Below are 25102 nucleotides of genomic sequence, written 5' to 3'. Positions count from 1 at the left end.
AAAGAGACAGAATGGAAACACAACTCGTTTGTGTGCTCTGCCATTTATAGCTGCCTCTCTAGCATAGTTTCAGGGTTAAGTTGAGGCAATCGATATCTGGCCTCTTCCGTGCTCATATGGTTGCTTGTTATGTAACGGAGCAGCACTGAAGTGAGTGCATGTTTCGCAGGTTTATGTAGTTTTGAAATCCTGATTCATCCTTAGGTTGATGCCTACAGAGAGAAATCTTAGGTTTTCAAGTGGTACAAATCAAGTGTTTGGTTTGATTACACAGAACAAATCTTTGAACCTTGACTTTCATCATTTCAAAAGGCCACTCGAGGTGGTGTTCTTACATTCATAGTGTGAAGGACTTACGTTTTTTATTGATTCAGGAAGAAAAAAAAGTCAGTACATATACATCATTATATAATTAGCACCTTCAGCTTTGATACCCCATCTGCTAAGCTCTTGGCAGAACAAACGATTCTTTCTCTCTCCAATCCTACAACTTATATTCTGATTCTTTTCAAGAATGTAGTCTGTTTACTACATTTGATCTAAAAGATTGCTGCAGGAACATGATCAAATGTAGGTCTTGGCCTTCAGATACAAATTCTAATCTATCCTTACACTATAAAGTAAAAGACATTGATTTTACCACCACAGTTGTTCAAGCTTTGTACCCACAAAGACAAATATCTAGGGCATATCAATTTCCACATTAGTACTTACTATAACCATTGGATATGAATAATTTAAAATGGATGCAATTATAAGGATACGGGGCTAGCAAGTGGAAACACATAACAGGCGATGCCGTTTTCTTCATAATTAGTTCTACAGGGTTCTGTTTTAGGCCCACTATTGTTTACTTTTCACATATATTCAAACATTTCAACCTCAAAAACTAATTCATATGAAGAAAGCCCTCTGTTTTTTATCTCTTTAACTTTAGGTCTATAAAATTAAATTTGGGTATTAAATTACTGGCTCTATAATCAGCTATTTGTGCTCCTAATGCAAACTTAATTACATCCAGGCAGTACAGATTCCATTGTATAAATGTATACAGAAGAAGCTGATATTTTATACAGGATTTCTCATTTGTTGTTCATATTCTTTAATAAATTTCACAATACAACAGGATCTGGATATTTTACCAAAAATATGCTGCCCTTAGTTGTCCAGGATCTGCATTGCATGTTCACAGCTATTTAATTTTAAGAGTTATACGAGACTTTAAATCAATATAGTAGCCAATATTTTACATGTAAAGACATAGTAGAGTCGCCTAATAGCATCATGAGCAGATATTCAAATCAAAATAGTCAGTTTACATGACAGTAAACACACGATTCTGACCTGTCCACCACGGTGCTTAACCAGTAACACCACAGGTACACCAACACACAGCACGGCATTGATTAGACGTGATAGATCCATTTTGCCACATAAACTGGAGTTTGCAACATCTTGTCTGAGAACACGAAGGGTTTGTTTTGGTCCAAGATGCCGGTGCTAGTGCGACATCTAATGGCGGTGACTACTGTACATATAACCTTTAAGAGGGAGACATATCATAGGGGCCTCTGGGCTTTACATGACTTACATCTGCCCCTTGCGATTTGCCCACTCTGCCAGAATCAGCACAGTTCAGGTCTGTCCCGAGGGCCACGGTTCTTTGGCTCTGCCCAGTCAACAAATGTGATTACTCTGCTGCCAGAGCGGTTCTGCCTCTGGGAGTGTTTGTATCACTACAATTTCAATCTGTAGTATATGTAGGCATTCTGTATGCATGTTAATGAAGCAGTGAGAGTCAATAAATATTGTTGCTACCTTCTACAAACACGTGGTTGAGAGACGTTAATTAGAGCGCTGCAGCTGCTAAAATACAAGGTATTCAAATGTTTATTTTTTATGATAGATGTGAAAGCGGGATAATTTGTAGACAATAAATTGAAATACTTCAGCGGTAAAAAATGAAGTACATTAGCATCCTATGACACAGCCCTCCTGACTGATTGGTAATCCATCTTCATATTGCTGTATACCAGTGCCGTGGTGATAATAAACTGCTGGCTGCCATCATAATGTCTTACACACGGCATCAATTCTGCAGCACAAGATGCTTAGCAATGCCAGCCACATCCAACCAAGACATTGTTCCAAAGCTCTGCAGAGGGAGAGCCCCATTTGTAATGAGTGGCAGCGGAACGCAGAGTGTGATAGAGAGCGACATGGAGAAGGAGAGAAAGAGCCAAAAGATGGAGCGGGATGGGAGTGGATGAGGGATAGTGAGAGCGGATTGCAGGACTGCGTCAGGGATGGGAGACGGTGAGATCAATTCTGGACGAAATGAGAAAGATTGATTTGGGAGTGAAACAAAGGAAATAGTGACAAGGGGAGATGGGATTGAGAAAGAGGGAAGGATGTCAGAAGAGACGTCACTTGAAGGTGACTGTAGGCCACAGGAGGAAGTGACAGACCATTAAAAGAACACTAAAACGGTTTCATGGTCAGATATTTAATGTGTCCATCAAGAATATTGTTCTCATAATGTACTTTTCACTCTACTGATGATTCTTTTTTCATTGTGGTTTCAGTTGGAGGTTGATTTAGTATTTTTTAATTTTGTCTAATTATATTTGGAGATATGAATTGCTGCCATCATTTATTAATTTGTTAAATTCATCATTATAATTAATGCATCTATTTCCTTTCTTTCCTTTCTCTTTCTCTTTCCTATAGCAGTAGCAGTATTACTGATCCCGGTGGAGAAGAACAAAGACCATTTGTTGCAGTGAATGGAATCCTTCAGAAAGTCCTGGATGGTTGTACGTCATATTGAAGTTGAACATACATATGTTTATAATATATTATGATGTATTATTTAAAAAAGCTGTATACATGAATGCAAAAAAGAAATCTTAGGCAATCTTGTCTTTTTTTAACCCCAAAATACATCACTAAAAATTTGTACTAATGATTGTCACTGGACGTAAATCATTAGGTGTGGAATCATTCAAGATGGATGCAATTTGTATACTAAGCTAGCAGCTTTTTAAGTGGTAACACCTTACATTTTCTGTTTGCTTATTTTTTTATATTTTGCCGATGAACAGATTTATTGAGCATTAGTTCTGCAGGGTTCTGTTTTAGGCCCACTATAGTTTAATTTCCACGTATATTCAAACATCTTAATCTCAAAAACTAACGTGTCTAGCTTCTGTTTTTTCTCTTTCATTTTAGCTGTAAAAAACTGCATGTAGGTCCTTAACTCATTCACTCTACAATATGCTATTTTTGATACTAAGGCTAAGCTACTTCCAGGTGATACAGATTTCATTGTGACCTCATCTAGAAGTTACACAGTTACACACGAGTGTATTTGTGTATCAGCGTTATCACACAAGTTAGTTCTCTGTCAGTTTGTCTCTCTTTGGCCTTTTGCTCTCCCTCTCTCCTGTACTCATCCATCTACTCTCTCTTTTACACCTCAGGCAAAAAGCGAGGTTGCTATCCTCATTAACCTCCCTGCCTCTTTCCAGCTCACCTCAGGCCCGCCCCACCTTAAGCTGCACTCATTACTGCTGAATCAAGCTGGGGAGACAGAAGCTGAAGCTGGGAAGCGAAGAAAATATGAAGTGGGGGATAGACAAACAGTCGGCTGGAGAGGGAGGACCGTCATAATGGATGACAGAGAGGGAAATAAAACGAGGCGAGAGACAACAACTGGAAACCAAAAAAAAATCAAAGAAAGGCAGATAAAAAGCAGTGATTCTCCTGTGTGGTTGAATGAAAAAAGGACAAAGGAGATAGAGAAAGAGGGATGACAGGGGCAGAGAATCCATTACGGGGAACTCGGGAGTGGCTAAAATGATGTGTGAGCCAGTCATAAGCAGACATGCTCAAAGCTTAAAACGATGGCAGTTGGCATGGTTAGCCATGATAGATATCTACTTTCAGAAACCTGTTATTTATCACTGCCACATTTCTGTTGGCTGCGAGACGACCAGAGTCTGACCGGACTGAACTGCTTTCGTGGATCTCGCTGCTGCTGCCTCACGACTGAGCCGGAGTTCAATAATCCCCACAAACATATCATGGATTAATGAGTTGCCGCTCAGAGTGCAACAGTTATGATTACAAATGGATGCAAACGTCCTCTTGATGATGACCACGCACACCAATCTTTCTGCTCTCCGTCGCTGAAAAGTTCTGTTTTCTGCTGCCCATTTCTTTCGAGATCTACGAGATATGTGGGTGATTAATTGCAGAGGGAATGTTCTTGAAGCAGTATCATTAAGAATTTTTTAATTAGTCGGGGCTGGTTTGTGGAGTGAGACGCAGCACTTATTCCTGGACCGAGGGAAAACGACTCAGCAGCAAAGCCTCGTCCTCGCGGCCAATAGGCAACCAGTGGACGCTTACTAACTGATGTGGCATGAAACGCGACCTTCCGATCTAACATCGGCCTGTGCTAATAAAGTAATTAGGCTTGTATATGTCATTTTACTTCTACGGGCGTGTACCAGTGACTTGCATCTAGAAAGTCGGAGCGTTGCGGCGGTGGGAAAATTTGATGGAGTGGTGAATTAAAAAGAACAGAGAATGGCAGTTGCATTTTGAGAGCCATGAAACAGAGGGAGAGGTAGATAGAGAGGTAGATAGAGAGAGAGAGCAGACATGATTTAATTCCATCATCTATTACAGCTCGACTCGTGTCTTTGATCTGGCTTCAAGGCCGCACTCTCCAACGCGGTCAGGCTCCGCTCGCTCCTTACAAAGGTGACTCTCCTTGCACTGTTCCATCATTCTCCATGAACGCATGCCTGCGTCCGCCCACACACACTTACGCTTACACACACTCATCCTTTGGTTAAAGCAATTAGCAGCCTTGACCAAGATAGAGTACAACATTTATACTTTGACTCTCAGAAGGGAGAAACGAAATATGTTTTTCTCTCCCTTATTCTTTAAATCTCCATTTACTGAATCTCTTCCAAGGGTTTTCTTTGTCATCGCCTCTTGAAATTCAGATGCAGCTCCTCAATTTCAAGGTACTTTACAAGCGTGGCATGTTGCAGCAGCAGCAATCAGCGGTGAAAAACAATTGTGCACTTAAAGTCGATGTAAGAACATCAACTTTTGAGGCGTTAACGGCGAGGGGGATATCAGCAGTGGAAATAACCCAAATTAATAGGTTGTGGCTAATACATCAATTATCCTGAATTAGAAATAGACGACTCTTGCCTTCATGACTCTTTCTCTCAGTTGAGAAAGTTTACCGAGGATGAAAGCTGATTAAATTTCAACAGGAGGAGATTTAATGTCAATTGACCCCGTCATCTTCTTCTGACCCACCGCTCTGTTCTTTTTCCGTCTCATCTTTTTCACGTCCATCAAGTATCCTAGCCCCCACCCCCCTATCCCTTCTGCCACTGATCCAACTATCAATCTCCATCCATAATCCCCTACATGAATCTCCCATCCAATTCCCCTCTCGTTCCATCTGCAGTCCTCCATTTCTCTCTGTGGGCAGGGGAGCTCACATCACAATTTCCTCTCAAGCTTCTCCCTTTCTTTTCCCTTCTCATCCCATATCTTCCTCTCTAGCTTTTCCCCTCCCTGTCTTTCTGCTTCCTTGCACCTCTTGGGATAACATAATTCAGAGGACAAGCCTTTCGAGACCAAAGGCTGCTCGCTCGCTCTCCCTACGTCCTTCCCTCCTTCAATCATTTCTCAGTGAGGTTCTCCGGGGGACAGTGATTACAACCAAGTGACTGCCGCCTCTGCCATGCCAATTAATGCAGGGGGCTTTTAGATAGAGCAAGGGGAAAGAGGGAAAAAGTGTCCGTGCCCACATCTCCATACATTATCATACTAAACAGGATGGTTGGGATGTCACAGCCCAACTGGTATAGCTCTACAGCAGACACTTCAGGGACAGATTCCCATGGCCTCCCAAGTCAGACATGTTTGCATAAAGTGTACCGCTCCCCAAAACACGCCTGGCAAGGTGTCCTTCTGTGTTTGTCCTTACAGTCAAGGTGCCAACATCTCACATTATAGTATTGGACTGCTTTATACTCAGTTTGGATGGGAAATTACTCTCATTTCTGCTCAGGGATTAAGTTTAGCGTAAAACATGTGCACACTTATGCTTCATCTTCCATCCATTCCTTATCCTCCATTTATCTGGGCTGGGGTCACGGAGGTAGCCCCCCAAGTAGGGTGTACCAGGTGTCCCACTCCACAGCCAAGCATTCTAAGGCCAGATGGGATATGTAATACCTCCAGCAAGTTTTGAGTCTCTCCCGGGTTCTCCTTCTGGTGGAGCATGCCCAGTAAACGCAAGGTGCCAAGAAGGCATCCTGACTACTTGCCCCAACCACCTCAACTGTCCCATTTCAATGTGAAGGTTCAGTGGTTCTACTCTGAGCTCCCTCCAGATGTATGGAATCCTCTTGTTTCCTGCTTGTACTTGTAATCTCGTTCTTTCAGTCATTTCTCCTCTGTGAATTACCACCTTATCATGGTGGAGGGGTTTGTGTGTCCTGGTGAACCTGCAGGGAGCCAGACCTGGGAGGGGAGCTCACTGGCGAGCATCTGTTGGACCGGCCCAAAAGAACAACATGGAGCCACCACCACGTGGATCCACTACTCATGGGGAAGGGCCTTTGGGAACAGTGCTGTGGAAGTCAAGAAAGCCAGGTACAATTCCATCATGCACCCTTTAAATAGCTTGCTGCAAAATGTGGTTAAGTCACAATTCATCTTACTTGCCTCACTTTTCCTCCCCCGCTAAGTAATGATGCACGCACTGTGGACAGTCAGTCAAACTCTACCATGAATCATGAGCTACAGCAAAGCCCCAATCACTGTGACGTAACACTCAAGGAAACCAGAGAAAAATCATCTTTGCTTCACCATGACAGCCCGAGAAGCTTGTTAGGTCAGAACAGTGGGACAGACTACAAGAAAATGGTCACTCAGCGAAGTCATTAAACACAGAGACTGTGACAGTATAACATTTTTTTTGCATTTGAATCAATAAGTAGAAAAACGAGTTTTAATAAAAGTCTGCTGCGGCTGAGACTAAAGGTAAAACGAGCAAATCTACAAAAGGTCAGAGCACTAAGATGACTACTCTAATTAGTGTTGCCTTCGAGGAAGAGGAAGTCCTCCTCTTCAGAAAAAGTCTCCTGCTCCTCTGTGAGACCTGAGAGGCCTTAGTGCTGCATTATGTTCCATCCACCTTAAACATTACTGCTGGACAGAGGCGCTTGCATTCACTTGTCTTTTGCATCACTTGGCCTTCAGAAAACATTTTTAATTTAGTGAGCAAGCCAACACACACACACACACATATTTCTAACATTAAACTTGTACTTCCCTCTGTCTCTCGTCCACTGACCTTTATTTGAATTTTCTCTGGTCTTTTCGAGTTTTTCTCTTTCTCTGTTCCACCGATAAACGTCTTCTTCCAGCATGTAGTATTAGTTAGTAATCAGTGTCCACTATCAGTCTCTGTAAGTCCTCTCAATGAGTCTCAGTATTTCCAAGTCTCCAGAATCCCCTCCAGTTCAGCTCAATGCTCATATTAATGATTATTAGATCGATGACATTTGAAAACATCGCACCAGACGGCGAAGATGAGTCTGAACTGAAGAGCCAGACGATATAAAGCGATAACAACTAGCTCCTTTCCATTCAGGTTTATTCTGGCCCTGGGCTTTTACCATACAAAACCTATGATAAACCTATTCAGATGGTAAAGATGTCACTGTACGTGTAATAAAAAGTCCACAAGGTCTCAGTCTGCAAGCATGGAAGCACATTGGGATTCAGCCTATGAAATCCACCTCAGCCTCCTTGCAAAGCCGCTTCCCCTGCGCTCAGGATGTCATACGGTGTGATGGGAGCTGTGAGGTCTGAGGGTAATTGGCTTTGTAAAACCTGAGTCAAAATGCAAATTTGTGTCAACATTTCTGCAGGTGTTTTCTCCTCTCATCGAATGACTCGGAACAACGCGGCGCAAACAAACTGCAACTTGTGACAGGTCTATAAATAATATCTGTGAGTACACGGGAACCCAGCTGAACCACTGATTGCAATCATGATTTCCATTAATGAAGCTTTGCAAACAGAATGCACGGTGTGGTTTGCCGGGATCGGAGTTGTGAGCGTCACGCAGAGCCGGTGTTTCTCCGACACTGTACAATAAATGTCCTGCCGCGAACACTGTAAGTCCAAACGAAGAGGAGGAGGCGGAGGAGGAAGCGCTGATTAGACGAACAGCACACTACTGTGCTCGGCTTGTTTTGAACAAACAATATAGTTACGGGTGTATAATCCATGATGAATTGGGGTTTCCCTCAGGCCGAAGACTAAGCCTGTTCTCTTCATTCATACTTGTATTGTCATTCTTGCTATTGTATGGATGCTGCTTTGTTGCTGTTATCTATCCATCTATCTATCTGAAAGTGAAATCTAAAAAAATGGTGCAACGAGGTGGTGGTGAACATCGTCAACACGACTCCCGATTCACACCAACATGTCAAACATAATTCATAGTCAGTAATAGGTATTTACAAACAAATCCCACACTGTAAATAACTAACGCAGGGCTTTGATTGGCTTTCTCGTAGAGTTTTGCCCGTTCACCTTGATCTATCCATCTTCTGGGGAGGATGAGCAGTCAGTTTACCCTCCGCTGTATTTATTCTAACTCTGTCCAAAAACCACTCACCGTCAAGCAGGGGTTTATTACTTATGCACTCAGCGGTAATAAAGCATTGATTTGGTTGCGTGGAGGATAAAGAAACAAGTTAATCAGTCAAAAGTGGAATAATTCATCAGTTAGGAGGGAAATAATAATTTTAGATATGCAGTAAATTCTGCAGATTTGGACCTGGTGGGCACCGTGTGTGTGTGCTTGTGTTTCTGACTGGGGGCACGGATATGATGCAATGACTGTAATGAACTGTCAAATATGTGAAGTGTGTATACATTCAAGTTTTTATTTTAGAAAGTTTCACGGCTTCTCATATTATTGCCATGTGTCTGTCTCAGGCTTCTAGTTTCAAACCGATCAGCACATCTTGCAAATTGTCTTTTATTGAAAATCAAATCTTTATACTACAGTCAACTGCATGTTTAGTATCTGTCGCAGCACAGAGACCGAGCGACGAACATGTTTATGAATGCTTCATAAGTACCTCTGCATAAATATAAACTGTCTTCCTAATAGGGTTTATGTTGCCTGCCATTAAGTCAACAGCAAGATCAGATGGTGTTTTCTGTAGCGCTGTTACAATCTGCTCTGACAAGCCCTGTCTACCCACAACCTACAGATGGGTGATGGGTTTATTTAAAAAACCAACATAAAATATCATAAGCTGCGTTCAGACATACACTGAAGTCTGGATATTTTCCTGGGAAAATGTTCAGAGGGGCTGTGGGTGAGGACGCAAATGTCAGAGTCAGTTGCTCCAGACATTTTCTGGAGCATCTCCTGCCAGGCCCCTGGTAAAACGCCCGAGTGAGGCAGAGCGAGAATACAGCAGGAAAATGTCTCGAACATTCACAGCGAGGAAGTGGGCGTGTTGATGCCGCTTCTAACAAATGAAGGATGACAAACTGCAAAAATGCAAACAAAAGAAAAAGAAGTGCCATACATATTGGAGATGCCAACAAAGATGTCAACTTGGTAAGACAACCAGGCTTTTGTTGATATGAGCCAATGCAGATGTGCTGTAAATAACAACACATGATTTCCACAACAAAATGTACATGTCATTTCCTGCCTCCTGCATGAGGCCCCACCCCACGCGTGAATCTTTTGGACATTTTGCTGTTGTTGTGAAAACATCTGACCTGAGCAATCTCTCAGTGATGTTCTCATGTGAAATGCAAATTCCAGGAGATGTCCGGGAATCTACCAACTATATTCCCTCATTTGGTGTTTTGACGATGGTGGAGATCATTCTAAGACATCATTCTAAATCTCCCTTAGAATGTGAGTTGGGTTGAAATCTGTAGACGGTGAAGGACATTCATGACGGGTTAGTGAAACCTTATTGAATCACCGTGGGTTTCAAGCCAACTGTGTTGACGTGGGGTGGCATCAGAGCGGCCGTGTGTCCAAGTGTCCTGGAGACAGAAACCCAAACTCTAACTGCTCCTGTGTGAATATGAACGGGTGAATGAGACGCACATTGTAAAGCACTGGGATCGGACTAGAAAAGTGCCATATAAACTCAGTCCATTTCCCATTTCCATTCAGTTGGAACACAGAAATATGACTCTGGTCGTCTCCTTCATAACTTAGCTTTAAACATTTCAATCGGAAATATATCCATTCAGTAGGAATGGCCCCATCTCAACACACATCCAACAAATCACTGCTTCTTATCTGCCTTTCTCTGAGTGGAGGCATCTGGATCTGTTATCATCGCACTCATCAATTCAAGTTTCTCTCTTTTATTGGTCACGTAAACCTCATGTATAGGCGCAGTTTTCCTCACTTTACACGCTTCTCCTCCTCCTCTGCTCTGACAATATCCATTATCCGCAGTTGGGTAACATCTGCTCATAAGCAGCACAACCTGTCACTCCGCCTCCTCCTCGTTTCATCCAACGTCTCCAAAATACGCGCGCGGCACAGGAGTCCATATGGCTCCACCTGCCCCTCGCTCACCCCCACCCTCCACCTCTGTCCCTGTACTTATTATGCCCGCCTGTCCCCCCGTGGACTGTTTTCTCTCTGAGTACTGCAGCAACACCGGACTGCCTATAAATCACATTGCATTATCACCGCGCCGCGCTTCGCCTCGCTCTTCGCCCGCCCACCGCGCAGCCCCCGATTGGCCGGCGACGCGCCTCCGCCGGCCTCTCCGCGCCGGGCATCGGTGCAATCGTAAATCCCGCCTCCTTCCTCGGGGCCGGTGATTGGGAGGAAGGGCCCCGCTCGAGCTGTCAATCACGCTCGTGTCTTGTGCGCCTCGCGTTCAGTGTTGCTGGCTGCGACGCGCCGAGTGCGGAGCGACGAGACGCGCTGCATACCAACAGAGGCACACGGGCTAATTGAGGCACAAGTGGCGACTCGCGGCTGGTCAGGACGCGCGGACCCTTCATCCCGTTCTCTGCCTAAAAACAACCCTCTTTTTGTAAAGTCACCGGACAGCAACACATTGACCTTCTTCTGCTCGTGCATTTTCATATATTTTTCTCTTTTCTTAAAAAGGCACAAACTAAGTGTCTGGGATATTTGCGTTTTTTCCTGCGCTGATAATTTTTTTTTGCTGGCTGAGAGATTCTGCACAGGAGAAGATAAACAGCCTCCCCCCCCTCCCCTCCTCCCCTCCTCCTCCTCGCCTGGTCTCCATCATCACAAGGAAAAAGTGAAGACTGGTGTTTTTTCCAGTCACTCGTAGAAACGTTTGGACTATTGCTGCTCACATCCGTCCACTGGCTCCGTGTCTTCACACACAGATTGTGCGCCACGGCTCGATAAGAGGAGGAATACCGAGGCTGCAATAACAAGCGGAAAATCCATCACAACTCCATCATGGGCTGCCCCCTCTTGTGGAACGCGTTTGCTGGCGTGATCCTGGTTCTGCTGTCGAAAGGTAAGTTCTTACGAGCCACTTTGCCGATGCTGCCCCTCCACGCACGCATCCTCGCCTTTCATTTTCTGAAAAACGGCGGTGGAGGTGAATACTAATGATGAGGAGGAGAAGAAGAAGAAGGGGGTGGAGGTGAAGAAGAAGGGGGTGGAGGTGGAGAAGAGGGAGGAGGTGGAGAAGAGGGGAGGAAGGGGGCTGGGGTGTAGGGGGGCTGGGGGGGGGGGTCTACCTGCCTGTGAATCACGCGTGTCCTCCGTGCCGCTGCGCTCCAGCTTTCCATTTGCCCACACAGATAGATAAAAACCAGGATAGCGTCGGGAGGGAGAGAGAGAGAGAGAGAGAGAGAGAGAGAGAGAGAGAGAGAGAGAGAACGATGCTGGGTCCGCGTGCGTGAGCGTGTGCGTGAGAGCGCAGCGCCAGGTTCATCTCCAAGCCAACCTCGTGGTTCGGTGATGTGCGCGACGGCCGGTGCATGTTAAGCTGTTTACTATACGGGAGAAAAAGAAAATAATAGACTCCCATCCCCATGCAGTCATTTGTGGACATTCCTTTACGTGACGTGAATGGGTCCGGGGTCCCACGCACACTACGCACCACCAGTGCAAAAAAGAGGATGGTGGTGGGGGGGTCGTTGGTGTGTGTGTGTGTGTTTAGGGGAGGAGGGGATGGGGGTGGGCAGATGTCAGTATATGTGCAAAAATTCAACGCAGACAAGACACACGAGAGAAAGACTGCGTTTTGTTCTCTCACTTCAAAAACCAAGGTCAAGAGAGACATGGAGATAAATGGTGATGGATGGACAGCTGGGGGGGTTTGGGGTTTGGGGGGGCTGGGGGGGCGTCAAACACGAACTGACTGACTGGGTAGTCAAGCCCTTGATTCTCTCTTTTATCACCGGCATAAAACATCTCCCTCACAGCTCCAGGCACGAGGCAAGCACACTTCATTCATCTGCTCTAAAGATGTCTCCAGTTAAAAGCTTGAAGCGTGTGTAGATAATTTGGCCAATCGCAAGGATTCAGATGACATTTCAAACTGCTTCATTATGAGCTACACACCAGAGTCGGTGTCGATGTGTTCCTGTCGTCCACAGGAAACATTAACCGGGGAATATTTAAAACCATTTCCCATTTTTCATCATGTCAACCTCTAATATCCACACCATGCACCATGGGATGTCCCACCTTCTATTAGTTGTGCAGGGTAATCTCACCCTGCATTGTAATCCCCCTGCCCATCTACCATGAACGCTCACACACAAATACACCTGGCTCAATTAGTCCTGCCTTCATCCTCGGGGAAATCACTATATAAATAAATTACTCCAGCCCTTAATAACAATAATTGATGTGTCAGAGCAATAAGATGTGAGGTTAACAACCTGCAGACGCAGACGGGGGCTATAGCCTCCTGCTCGTGAGCTCCTTGCGGGCAGGAGAGCCCAGCTGGTCATGGTTGGCTCACCACAGCGAGGCCCTTCTCCGCACCAGGCAGAGAGCAGACGGACAACCCTGCAGGACGCACACAGCACACAAACACAATCGTCACAGCGCCGCTCAGACCGACCCCACAACCACATTTAGTCTCCTCTCAGGCCTCCAGCCCTCTGAATTTGTAACCTGTGGGCTCTGCAACGTGAAGGTGTTACCAATCGTGCAAGCCACAATTGAGGAGTGATAGGATATTGATGGGAGCCGTGCACATTGCAGCACATGTGAATCGGATTCATCTTGGAGGTGGATCTCACCCGCCACTCTTAGTCGCTGCAGGTCCACAACATGTCCATCTTTTATGGTGGAAAGCATGCATTATAAAGGATGAACATGGCTGTTAAAAGGGCACCATCCGCTATACTTGATAAATCATGCAGCACTGGACTAATCCTTTCTATCAGTGCCTCTGGGAGTCAGGCCGGTTGTGGTATGTGGTTGCATAAATGCTTCACCACCACAGTCGAGCAGATTGTTTGTGAGTTATTATCGTCTGCTTAATGATGTATAATGCAACTTCCTCTGAATGACTGTACGGCTACTACAGTATTTTATTCATCTGGAGACATTTCTTCCTCTTGGCAGTGGTTATCACTCATTTAGCCACTTCACTTTATGCTGGACAAATATTTATTGAGGGAGAGAGTGTGGCGTTTTATCTTCGGTGCCCTTAGAAACAATGAAATCTGTTGCGGACCGGTGCCAACCACGTTGAAAAAGCCATTTCTGTGCTGTAAAACACTGATTGGCCATTCAGAGGTAACATAGTGGCTTGGCGTTGGATCGCACAAACCAGAACCACATGTGTGATGTCAGCTGCTGGCATGCCACCATGCCGTTCCCTTCCTGATTTACTCTCCCTTTTTACTTTAAATGTCTGAGACCTGTAACTCAAGCAGAGTGGATGGCCAAGTGCAGACTCATACCTAGAGTAAAACAAGTTTATGCCTGTATCTGGCACCCAGCTGTCTGCAATGAATCAAAATCTGTTTCATCTATGAGACCAGACACGTGCGAGAAATTAAGCAATATACGCCTTTACGGACGTATTTTCTGTTGTGACACAAACCTACAAGATCTGATCATGACAACAGGGCCGTCATTGACTCGGAGGGAAAATGCTTTTGCCACATGGGTCACAGCAGAGGACGGTTAAGGTTATATCTCGGAGAATATCATGTTAATCCTGTATTTTGATAGTTAGCTGACAGATTTCTGCCCGACAGATCTCCAACAATGCAATTACTGCAAGAGATCCAATTGTCACACTGTACAGAATATTTATTTATCTAACATGGAAACAGCCCAGCAGATGGTTCTTCCTACCAACGTGAACTGCCACAATTGGCCTTCCTGGAAGAGGAAGTGTACAAGACAGGAACACAGGTGAAAACAGGCAGGGTGGCTTTGTAGCCCACCATTCTTCTTGTTTCAGCAACATATGGGGGCCAAGTGGGGTCAGTGCGCATTGCACATGTTAGCATGTAGCCATCCCCCTTCTTCCCTGCCCCCTCATACACACACACACACACACACACACACATCCACACACACTCAACTGGATCACCAGCCTTGGCTTGGGGATGAAGAGAAGGGAGATGCCAGCATCAACAGATGCCTTGCGCTCCTATTCTGGAGGGGGCCTCTGCTTTTTCTCCCTCCCTTTGAAATCCATGTTTTCTGTGTGTGCTGTTGTTCTCCGTGCTTGGCTTAGAAGCGCTCTGCCATTTTGGCAGGTTTCATCTATCTGCAAGGGTTGGACTGGGTCTGCATTTGGTCTCAAGAGCCTCGGAGACAAGGGGTTGGAGGTTTAACCAGCCTGGAGTGTGTCTGTGGTCTCTCCTGGGTTTCACTTTTCCCTCTCTCACTGGTGTGTGGTGGCCTATGGTGCATTCAACATCATTCCCTGAATCTATTCCCCACATACAGTGGAGCAGAGATAGTGCCTTAAGGAATTGCCACTGTGCTTTGACCTTGTTCTGACAGGCATGGAAGATAGGTGTGAGGTTGGTGTTGTATGCAAACTCAATATAAATCCACAGAGAATCGATTCGTCAAAATTAAAACACCACCCAAGAAAAACAAGACAGACCAGTTCCATTCAGCCTTTATTACCACCTCATGAAATATGGTCCTGCAGCAAAAACAAACCCACCAAAGCCAGTTAAGCAAGAACAAGTAAAAAAAAAAAACAATAGGCACACAGACAATAGGGCAGTAAAACTTGGACTGTCTTTTTGGGTAACTGCACTGAGCGTAAATTAGCAGTAAAAAAGAAATGTTTGAAGCTATTGCACCTGGCTCTGAGAAGTTTATATACCTCTGCCCTGAAAGAAGCGGCTCAGACTCTTTATGAAGGGGTGGCAGGTATCAGCAAAAGCAAATGACCAGAACAGACAATAATTCGGAGTCGTATTCATTATTGTGCCCTGAATCCGTGGGCTTCTGCCGCGTTTCCAATTACAGGCCAGACAGAGATCTATAACCTGTGAGCAGGTGACCCCACAACCTGCCGCGCCAGAGCTGAACTCTGCATCTCATATCTCGTGTTAGCAGCCACTGTTTCTGGTCAGCGTGGGGGTCACGGGTTCAAATCCTCTGAGGATGGTTAGCCTGTGTGTTGCCAAGCCGCTGCCCTTGAGATTTCTCCTGTCGGTTTTGATAAACACTTCACTGGGCCTCACATATTGGTTGGGGGGGGGTTGGTTGGCAATTACACATAGTGTCAGTGTCATAAATAATGATTACAGCAAGGCTTGTTTGCAATTATAATTACAGTTAATATATGGAGTTCAGTGTAATGGAAAGGAACTGGGACCACTTTCAACCCAGGACAGGTAGTTATACCGTGTTTAATTACTGTAGTAATTCGCTCCGTTACAACCTCCCCTCGTCCTCCCTGCGTCCCGGTCCCGGCTTAAAGACGTGTGTCGGTCCGGGTGTGAATATGAAAATGAGCTGTGGGTTGTCGGTGTAACAAACGAGAAGGGGTTATGTTTTATTTAGTGAAGGGGAAGGATCATTCAAGAGGGAGCGGAGTGGCTGTAGAGGCAGGGATAAGTGGAGGCTCATGTACTCACATCAACCATCGGCCCACGCACCCCCACACACCCCCACACAGAGAAATGAATGTATGCATGGGTACTCTGTGGAATAGTTCCTTTACTTCGACCACTGCGAAGTACGAATTCCAACAACCCTCCCCCCCTCAGAAGGCACGAGAAGGAAATCAATGGACGGCCAATGGAGCCGAGCCATGAGGAAGACGAGGGGACGTCTTTATACATGCACACGTCAGCACAGATATTAATAACTTTCATTGATTTCTGTTCGATAGTCTTCATTTAGGGAGGATCGATGATGCCTGAGCAGATTGGAAGCCTCTCCCCGTTGGTTTTCAGGGCTTCAGTACACACTGCAGATAGAGCAGCAGGCTGCGGGGGGGCAGAGAGAAGGTGAAAAACAGATGTTTTCTTGTTTCGCAATGTGCAGATGTTTTACATTTAAGAGAAATGTTCGAGGGGGTGGGAAGAGAAGAGAGAGAGCTGTGTGATTTTCTTTCCTCTATTCTTCTTCCTTCCAGTCGTTTTTGTGCCAGGGAGTTAGCATCATTGGAAACACAATTCAGATTAGTGCAGGCTGCTTGTCCTCGGGGAGCCGGCAGGGACGAGGGTCCCGCTTCTCTCCCTGTCCTCATTACCAAAAGACAAGGAGCTCGCCGGCAAATCAATGGAAAAGGCTTAGGCACTAATGCAGGCCGTGCCTGGTGATGGGACTTAGCTTTGTGTATGTGTGTGTTTTGTCTCTCAGTGTGTGTGCATGTGTTTATATGTGTGTGATCCTTCCCTCTTGTGTGTGTGTGTGTGTGTGTGTGTGTGTGGAAGTTTTGTCCTACAACACAAGGCTGGAGAAAAACATTAGTTTCAAGTGACGGCTGCATCGCTCGCCATTGGAGTAACCTCAAAACTCCTGGTGAACTGCCCTGATATTTACCACGGGGACGCACGATAGCACGGAAGCCCTTTAATTACGCAGAGATAACGTCAGATCCATCAGCGAATCCATTTAGTCCAGTGCCAACACTGCTACCATTGTAATTATAATTGCTCAGGGCATTGTTGCCATGACTACTACTACTACAACTACTTCAATAGCCCGAAGATGTGTACAACTTGCTTTAAAAAGAGCAGCACCTTGGTGTTTCCTGTCAACAGCCCCCTGCAGCGGATACAGGCAACAGAATATGCTGAACAATCCACCCGTCTCATTCTGTGCCGCAGCTGCTCTCGCTGTAGCTGATGCTGCCGTTGTTCTCATATTTGCCTTCATCCCACCCTCCCGCTTCTTGTTTTGTTTACACAGGTAAAACTACTGGGTGCAACAAATGCTAAATAATGGTTTCATGTTGAGGATTTTCAGCCCCGCCGCCGCCTCTGACATCTCGTGGCGCTGGAGGTGTTTCTGGGTCTGTGCGTCGGGGGAAGGGTGGGCAAGAGGGAAGAAAGGGAAATAAATAAAACTGAGGAAAACAGATCAATAAATATTTCAGTGGCTGCTCCCTTCACAGACTCCTCCTGAAGCCATAAGAGGAGGAGAGAGAGAGATAGAGGGAGGGATGGATGGATGGATAAAGTGCACGAAAGGGGGAGAGAGGGAGAGAGAGAGAGGGAGAGAGAGAGAGAGAGAACAGGGGTAATTGTGTTGCAGACTCTCATTCACAGTGAGCAGGAGAGATGGAGGGTGAAAGAGAGAGACAGAGAATGGGGATAATTGTGTTCCAGACCTTAATAGACAGAGAGAGAAGGAATGAGTGAGGGGTGGAGAAGTGACACAGGGTGCGCTAACGAGCACCACATACCAACACCGTCTCCTATGGGAACAGAAAGAGGCTCATGAGAGGCCGGGCCCCTGGACTTTGGCACGACATAATAGTGATTATAAGAATCTCGACTTTCACATAATTCTTATTCCTGTCAGGAGTTAGCGACAGACCGTGTGGGTGTGTAGTTTGCGCAGCGAGCAGCTCTAAATGATAATGAGCCGGCCAGCGGCAGAGACGGACAAACACGTTGCTATGAATCAGGCGTGGCCGGTGTCAGCGCAGCCACACTCCAATCATCAGCTGATGAGTTGGTACGATTACATGCGGCGGGTGTAGTGTGATATGTATGTTTAATACCGCAGGAGGAGAAAAAAAAAAACTACAGAGGGAGCTCACGAGGGTGGACAGGCCGGAGAAATGGAGGAGTTATGAAAAAACGATTGAAGGAGGGCTGCTGGGAGGGAGCGAGGAAAGAGAGACAGATGGCGTGAGGCGGAGAAGTGGAGGAGGGACTCAGACGAGCCGCAACAGGCGGCGATCGAGATGGATTGATTTTGCACGCGGATGATTGGGTCGAATTAAAAAAAACATGGCCGGCTTACCCTGCCAATAAAAAACTATTTGGGGCGATATTGCTGTGAGTGGGAGTCGAGAAATTGTGTCAGGGTCACTTGTGTGATATTGCGGCATTAAGGAGCTGGTGCTAATGTGATATGCCGCTGGTTAGGGAGTCATTCCAGCAAAGCAGCACACCTCTAATAAGATGTTCATGCAGTGCGCCCACTGGTTTGGAGACTCCGCAGGTTACATGATTTAACATTGTCAGCATGTGCAGCTACCTATTTATACCTAAAAGAAAACATGCCATGCAAAACCTTGGATGCTCGGTGGTTGAAAGTGTATTTGCCCTCCACTCGGAGCTTATGTGATTTAGCGATATCCCACAATTCACCTGTCCTGTGCCGGTGGGATTTTCTGGTAATAAAGTGGCCGCATAAGCTCGACATCCTGACAGTAAAGACTCAGTTAGTCAGAATTCCACTCAGGACTTAGCTGTGACAGCCCCATAAATGCACCTTGGATTCATCTCTGGGTGTTTTGCTGCACATATTTTTTGAAGCAGAAGATCACAGCCATGTTTTCTTTAAACAAAATATCAGATTTGTGATGCTGTGATGCTTTTGCAGTTAGTGGGATGTTAGGTGAGATTTCATCAAACGTTTGTGCTAAAATAGACAATTAATTGGGTTTGGGAGAAGATGCTGCTGTGTTATTGTGTTATGATATTTCACTAATTAGATTGGGCAATGCTAAAAGCCTGCGCCGCACATCCCACTGTTGTAACGCAGTGAGTGAAATTCCATTAGTGTTTGGATGTGCTTCGGTGTTGCTGCACAACATTCAACTCAGAAATTATTTAAAGACATTTCAAGGACAGCGTTTGCTTTCAAACTGCGCTTCAATCACATTTGCTTTGTTTCTGCGCTGAAGGATGTTGGTGAATGAGTCTTACATGTTGTGTAATATCATTTAATTTCAGTATTTGGCTCGAAAATTCGATTTAATTATTTTTTAAAAACATCAATTAATTATTTTTCTCGCCGAGAGCAGGACAGAATATCACGGAATTTGGCGAAATTGTCCTTATTTAATTGCTTTATGTTTAAGAGATGCACGTTTAAACTGTAATGAGCATTCCTCATGTGTCATCCTTGCGTTGAGCTGGTGTTCACTCTAAAATTAGCAGGTTTTTTAAACGTGGAAACTCGCTAAAAACTTCTTTCCCATTGCCATTAGAGGAGTTTTCTCACCTCGCTGCCAGATTAGCTCGTTCACCGGGATGTAGCTCGTTTCCATCACCGCCGATCAGACCCGGAACCAATTCAAACCTTCATCTCTTGCAGAGTCATTTGACCCGGGACCTGTTGCCGATTTAATCCATTCCCATGCAGACAAAAGCCAGATGTTAGTGGTATGTTTGACCACTGGCTCAAGCTGCAGCAGATTTTGCAAATAGTCGAGCACAATGCATCAATGAAAACAGTTGCTTGAAGCAGATATTCCCTCTCATCCATTGTTCTGGGTTAATGCTATGTTTGATATACTCATCAAATACAGTGCTGGAAGCGCCAAATAGGTTTAGCACATCAAAACAAACATTTTAGCAACCCTCCCTTCGGAAATGACTCTGTGAAATCGTTTTGTCACGGCAGCAAAACATCACACTCTCTCCCTATCAAGGGGGTAGCGGCTGTATCGACGTGACCTTTATCTGGCCAGCGAGCCTCCAAATCCTAGAAGAAATGATGAAGGTGTCAGAAAAGGGCAATTAGCTGCTTAATGTTGGGCAACAGTACTCCAATGTAACACTTTTGCTGACAAGTCAATATCTATACCTGACAGCAACAGCTGTACATGGAGACACACCGAGAGTTATTGGAAATGTTGACATGATTTTCTTTATTCAGGCTCCAGTGAGTCTGATGTACTGTAGTTTTATAAAGAAGAAAATCCTCTGGGTAGATTGACAGGTTGAAAAAACATTCTGTGATAGTGATGGTTTCAAACTGTTGTATAACATGTCAAATTTGGTCATACACCTAATGATGTGATGATTAGATTCGGTTTCACATTGAAATTTAGGAAGCAGATTAAAGACTTTTGTTTGACATACGTTTGTCCCGTCGTCATCACGCGGGCGCCGTCTAACTATACTTGAAATTGATCGGTTTGTAGACTGACGTCGAGTTGTTGTCAGTCCAGTGAGAAGTAGTGTTTCCGTTTGAATGGAGAAAATCGATGAACAGGTTCATTTCGTTCATTTCCTCGACACTGTGATATCATAATGGTTTTTACCGCCTCCTTAAAAGAACAAACTACGGCTCCGCTAGACACCAGGGAAGATTAAAAGAGACGCCAAGACAAATCTAACGTCCATTAACAATAATAGTCGTATTTATCTAAACAATGATTGTAACCAAAAATAAATCAAGAAATAAAAATCATCCCCCTAAACTACCTACAGACATAAATGCTAAGTATATATTACAGACGACCAAAAACAGGACTACTGAAGATCTCTAGCCAAAAGTAAAACAACAAACTAAAACAGCAACACTGGTAACGTCCCAATGGTACCAGTATCCCCAGCTTCAGGCACAGTCCTCGCCACCAGTTTGAATGAGCTAAATGAAGGTCCTCGTTGTTTAAACATTATATCGTCGGAGGAGAAGACTGCTACTCTTTTTCTTCTTCTATTGTTTAATGCTTTCTCAATGTCCTGCAAGTGATCAGAAAGTCGGAACTATCCCAAAAAGGTTTTCACTCTGCAGAAGATCCGAACCATGGTTTAGTTTGATCCGGACCGAGGCCACCTCTGGTCCGTACCGTGGTCCGACGCACCTTTCACACCTGTTCTTTAAGTTCGGACTAACTGGAAAGTCAGAAGGCTCCGGACCAAACAAGGGAGGTTTGAAAGTGCATTAAAAAATTATGCACTTTTGCAGAACAACAAAACCAAATCGATATCAGACTGATGTCGGAGCAGGACCCTTAATATTGAAGATTTAAATCAGATATCTGAACCACAGAAGATAAACAGCTCAATTCCACACTTGTTATTAGGCTCCGTGTTGCCCTGTTTATGGTAAATATCTGCTTTATCAAACCTTCAGTAACATTTGTTTGTTATTTTGGCTCTGACAGCTTTAATCAGAATTGATTTGGTTGCTGCAGCGAGGCGGATAAATCAGACATGACAAATGTGGGGCAGACAGTGCAGGTGTTTTCTCAATCAGGCCGATGTGACTCATCCTCTCACGAATCCATCATGTTCCAGCCTCACTGACACTGCTCTTCTGTTCACATTCTTTTTTTTTGTGTGTGACGGGACAGAATAAAGTGCAAAAGTTCCCAAACAAAATAAACACGTATTTCAATTCAGCCCCAAAGAGCTTTTATAAATCGAAAAAATGTTGGAAGTAAATTCTGCCGTTGCCATTGATTTTCCTTTTAATGAGGGTTTTTTTCTGGTTTTTGTGTGGTGATTTGATGTGAAGATTTGCGATAGTTCTGAGACGCCTTGAGGTTCAATTATTGCAGACAATGAAAACAATGACATTTACTGTATGTAATGAATTTCACTCTATTAAAAACCTGTCACTGTAACTTACAATAAAGCGCCGAATATGATGCACTTAAGCAAATACGTTGGATGTCACTTATTGAACGAGCAGCTCTTTAGCCAGTTCCTGTCATTTAGTGCCTCATTTCTGCTCCTTGCGTCACGGCAGGGTTTTTATTATGAAGTATATAGATGTCGGTTGTCAGCGTTTTGACAGTGCAGTTTGATGTAGCGCAGTGATTTTCTTCTAAGCAAGGATCTCTAAATGAGCAGAGATTCTCTTTTATATGTGCTGTTCAGGCTGAAAGCAAAGATGGCACAACATAAGTTGTCAAGCCAAATAGACGGGATAGCTTTGAAATACTGTGTTAGAAACTGCAACATTTCAATTCAGGGGACAGCAATTACACAGTCAAACATGAAGGGGATGGAATTGCATTATAGCAGGATCCACATTCATTATAATATAAAAGGAAGCCGGTTTGTGTTCTATAAGTTATGCTTTGCCGCTCAGCCCTGGGACCCCCCCGGTCTTTCTGACTGTGCCCCCTCACCCGTTACTACCTCCTGCTTGCAGCTCACACTCCCAAAACATGAGCGCACAACCTCAGGCCATCCATCTGCTTCTTCTGAGGCAGCTTGATGCCCACAGGGATATGGACGTAGGTGAAAAGAAGAGTTAAGAGAGTTGTCAACTTCCTGTGCCTAATCTGATGACCTGGGGAACCACTCAAATCGTTAAAAAAAAAGCTGCGCCTCCCCTGCTGCATAAAGCCGCTGTAGCATAATTCAAATTTACGCGAATGTTTGCAGATATCGTACAGTATTGAACAATGTGGCTCAAATTGCATTCCAGACAAAACCCTTCACAAAGACCCTTGACATGTCATTTTATTAGTTGTTAATTACAAAAGGATTAATGTTTACAACCAAAGGATTAATGTTTACAACCAAAACAATGTAAAATGTCATGACAGGTTATGAACCCGTCATGACCCACATCTACCAAACGTTGAGTTGTGATGATGGTTCCTCATTCTGTACGACCAGGAACAAGCTTCACAAATAGCATTAACTGCCAATATTAGATATAAATAAAACCAACCCTGTTAAAAACACAAATTTGATAAGTGAAACATCTCCAACGCCTCATATTTTGATTAAACTTGACACATCATGCTCACAGTTGGTCACATGTTTATTTTTCTGTGTAAAAAATATGTGAAAAGGATTCACTTAGTATTTTACCCGAGGGATTCTTGGTTAAAAACATCCACCAACCGTTTCAAAGATGCAAGTTTGATCACTGACTGTAGTGATTCCAGCTTGGCTGCATGCGCTCGCCATTGGACAGATTTGAGTGTTGGCTGGTGGGACGCCAGTGAGGGATCCGTGCGTATCAGAGTGCACAACTTCAGGGGATTGGCAGTGATAATGAAAAACATGAAAACAAGGAAAATATGCCTTTTGAAAAATTGCACGAATAGTATCTCTCTTTCTATACCTCTTAAAAAAGTTTCCCCGGACAAACTACTGACTTTAAGGTGGCCCTGAATGGATTCATCATGCATAAAGTCCGGGTGAAATGATGAATCGTGTTTGTATGAAGGTCAGAAGAAGGCAGAACCTGAAGTACCCAGCTTTACAGGAGGTAACTGGCTGGGCTGGAAAGGGTAAAGCCACTCATGGGATGCACTGTGTTGTGCACAAAGGATGGATGAGCCAGAAACACACCGTATGGAGGGCTGTGCTGGCTGTGGTTGGTTGTTTTATTTATTAGCTCTGCCAGACTTGTTGCCACTTTCATTTCATGCCTGTGTTCCTCCACCTGCATCTTCCGTTGAAGTTGCGGATTTTAAGTCGCTCTGCAACTCCAGCTCTGCCTCCAACTGCTGGAACAAAATTCAATGAAGAAATACCAATATGGCATTTACTTTAATAACAAGTGATAAGTAATATGTTTAATTTTCAAGCTTTTGATCTTGTGCGCACACTGGCCCTTTGATCTCATATATTCCCTTTCAGATATTACTGTCTGCATCATTTAATACAGACGTGCTTTGATTAAATCCTGATTTGAGCAGCAGAGTCACAACATTACTGAAGCTGACAGATTTACTCAGCGGCCCTTCACTGACTAATATTAACTAACATCATGTTCTCTAGCGTTTTAGCTTTATTGACAAATCTTTTTCAGAAATATGAGACGAAAAAAATAGGATCAGAAAATTGAATCCAGAAAGATGAGTTGTTTGTAAATTGCAAGCGACAAACCAAACTGCAGGTTGGTGGAATAGTAGCTTGAGAGATGAGGAGTAAAGTGAAGAGTGTGACCTCTTGGCCAATCAATGAGAATCAGTTTGGAGGGGAGGAGAAGTTTTCAGCTGCGAGACTCATCCGTCATTGAAAACGATACGAGGGCTAAACTGAGAAATAAGCCCAGCATCAAACATTCAAAGGGAAACACCAAACATTGAATCTTCACCCAAAAATAGTTTTTGTTTCTCCAGGTTTCCATAAATAAGAGAAAATGCAACAAGTGTGTCTGCGCCCTGAATCCCCACTCGGCCTCCTCTTGAATCTGCCACCGGATCACTTACCTGTCCAAAAGATTGATATTTGAGAGACCATGATCCAGGTGCTCAGCCCTAGTCTCCTCTAATGGTCCATCAAAACACACCGGGGAAATGGTTTCCCCTTTTCTCTTTTCTCTCATACCTTCCCCCATATCAAACAGACAGCCACTAATAAAAGATTCATGCAGTGGACTTTGGGTCATTAAAGAATGATCCACAGCAAAGCTGTTTTTTCACCCTCATAATGAAATCCAATATTCATGAAATGGATTTTCCTCTCTGCTCTCCCACTCACTCCAGTCGCAGATGTGTGTTTGCTGGTGTATTTAGTCTGTGTTTGCACAGCCTTGTTAGGCTCGTATGGGTTAATGGTATCCTTAAGGCGCATTTTCAGGCCTCCCAGTTAATTACACAGGGTTGACAGATGACCTTGCAATACATTACCTGTGTAAATCAACGCAGAGTTGGGGCAATATCAG

General features: G+C 44.4%; 2 protein-coding genes across 2 annotated transcripts in view; both read left to right on the top strand.

Moving 5' to 3' along the window:
* Positions 1–25102, top strand: part of LOC118113339 (B-cell receptor CD22) — a 1629935-nt gene that overhangs the window by 220986 nt on the left and 1383847 nt on the right. The window lies entirely within an intron of this gene.
* The window catches only part of iglon5 (IgLON family member 5), a 96801-nt gene continuing 82694 nt past the window's right edge, over positions 10996–25102 (top strand). Inside the window, exon 1 of the mRNA XM_035163070.2 lies at positions 10996–11615. Within this exon, the coding sequence (XP_035018961.2) occupies positions 11555–11615 (61 nt within the window). The 5' untranslated portion in view covers positions 10996–11554. The remainder of the gene's footprint in view (positions 11616–25102) is intronic.

Source organism: Hippoglossus stenolepis, chromosome 8, assembly GCF_022539355.2.
Source record: "Hippoglossus stenolepis isolate QCI-W04-F060 chromosome 8, HSTE1.2, whole genome shotgun sequence".
Lineage (NCBI taxonomy): Eukaryota > Metazoa > Chordata > Actinopteri > Pleuronectiformes > Pleuronectidae > Hippoglossus > Hippoglossus stenolepis.
The sequence above is the reverse complement of the archived record's forward strand: the minus strand, read 5'-3'. Positions and strand labels throughout refer to the sequence as shown.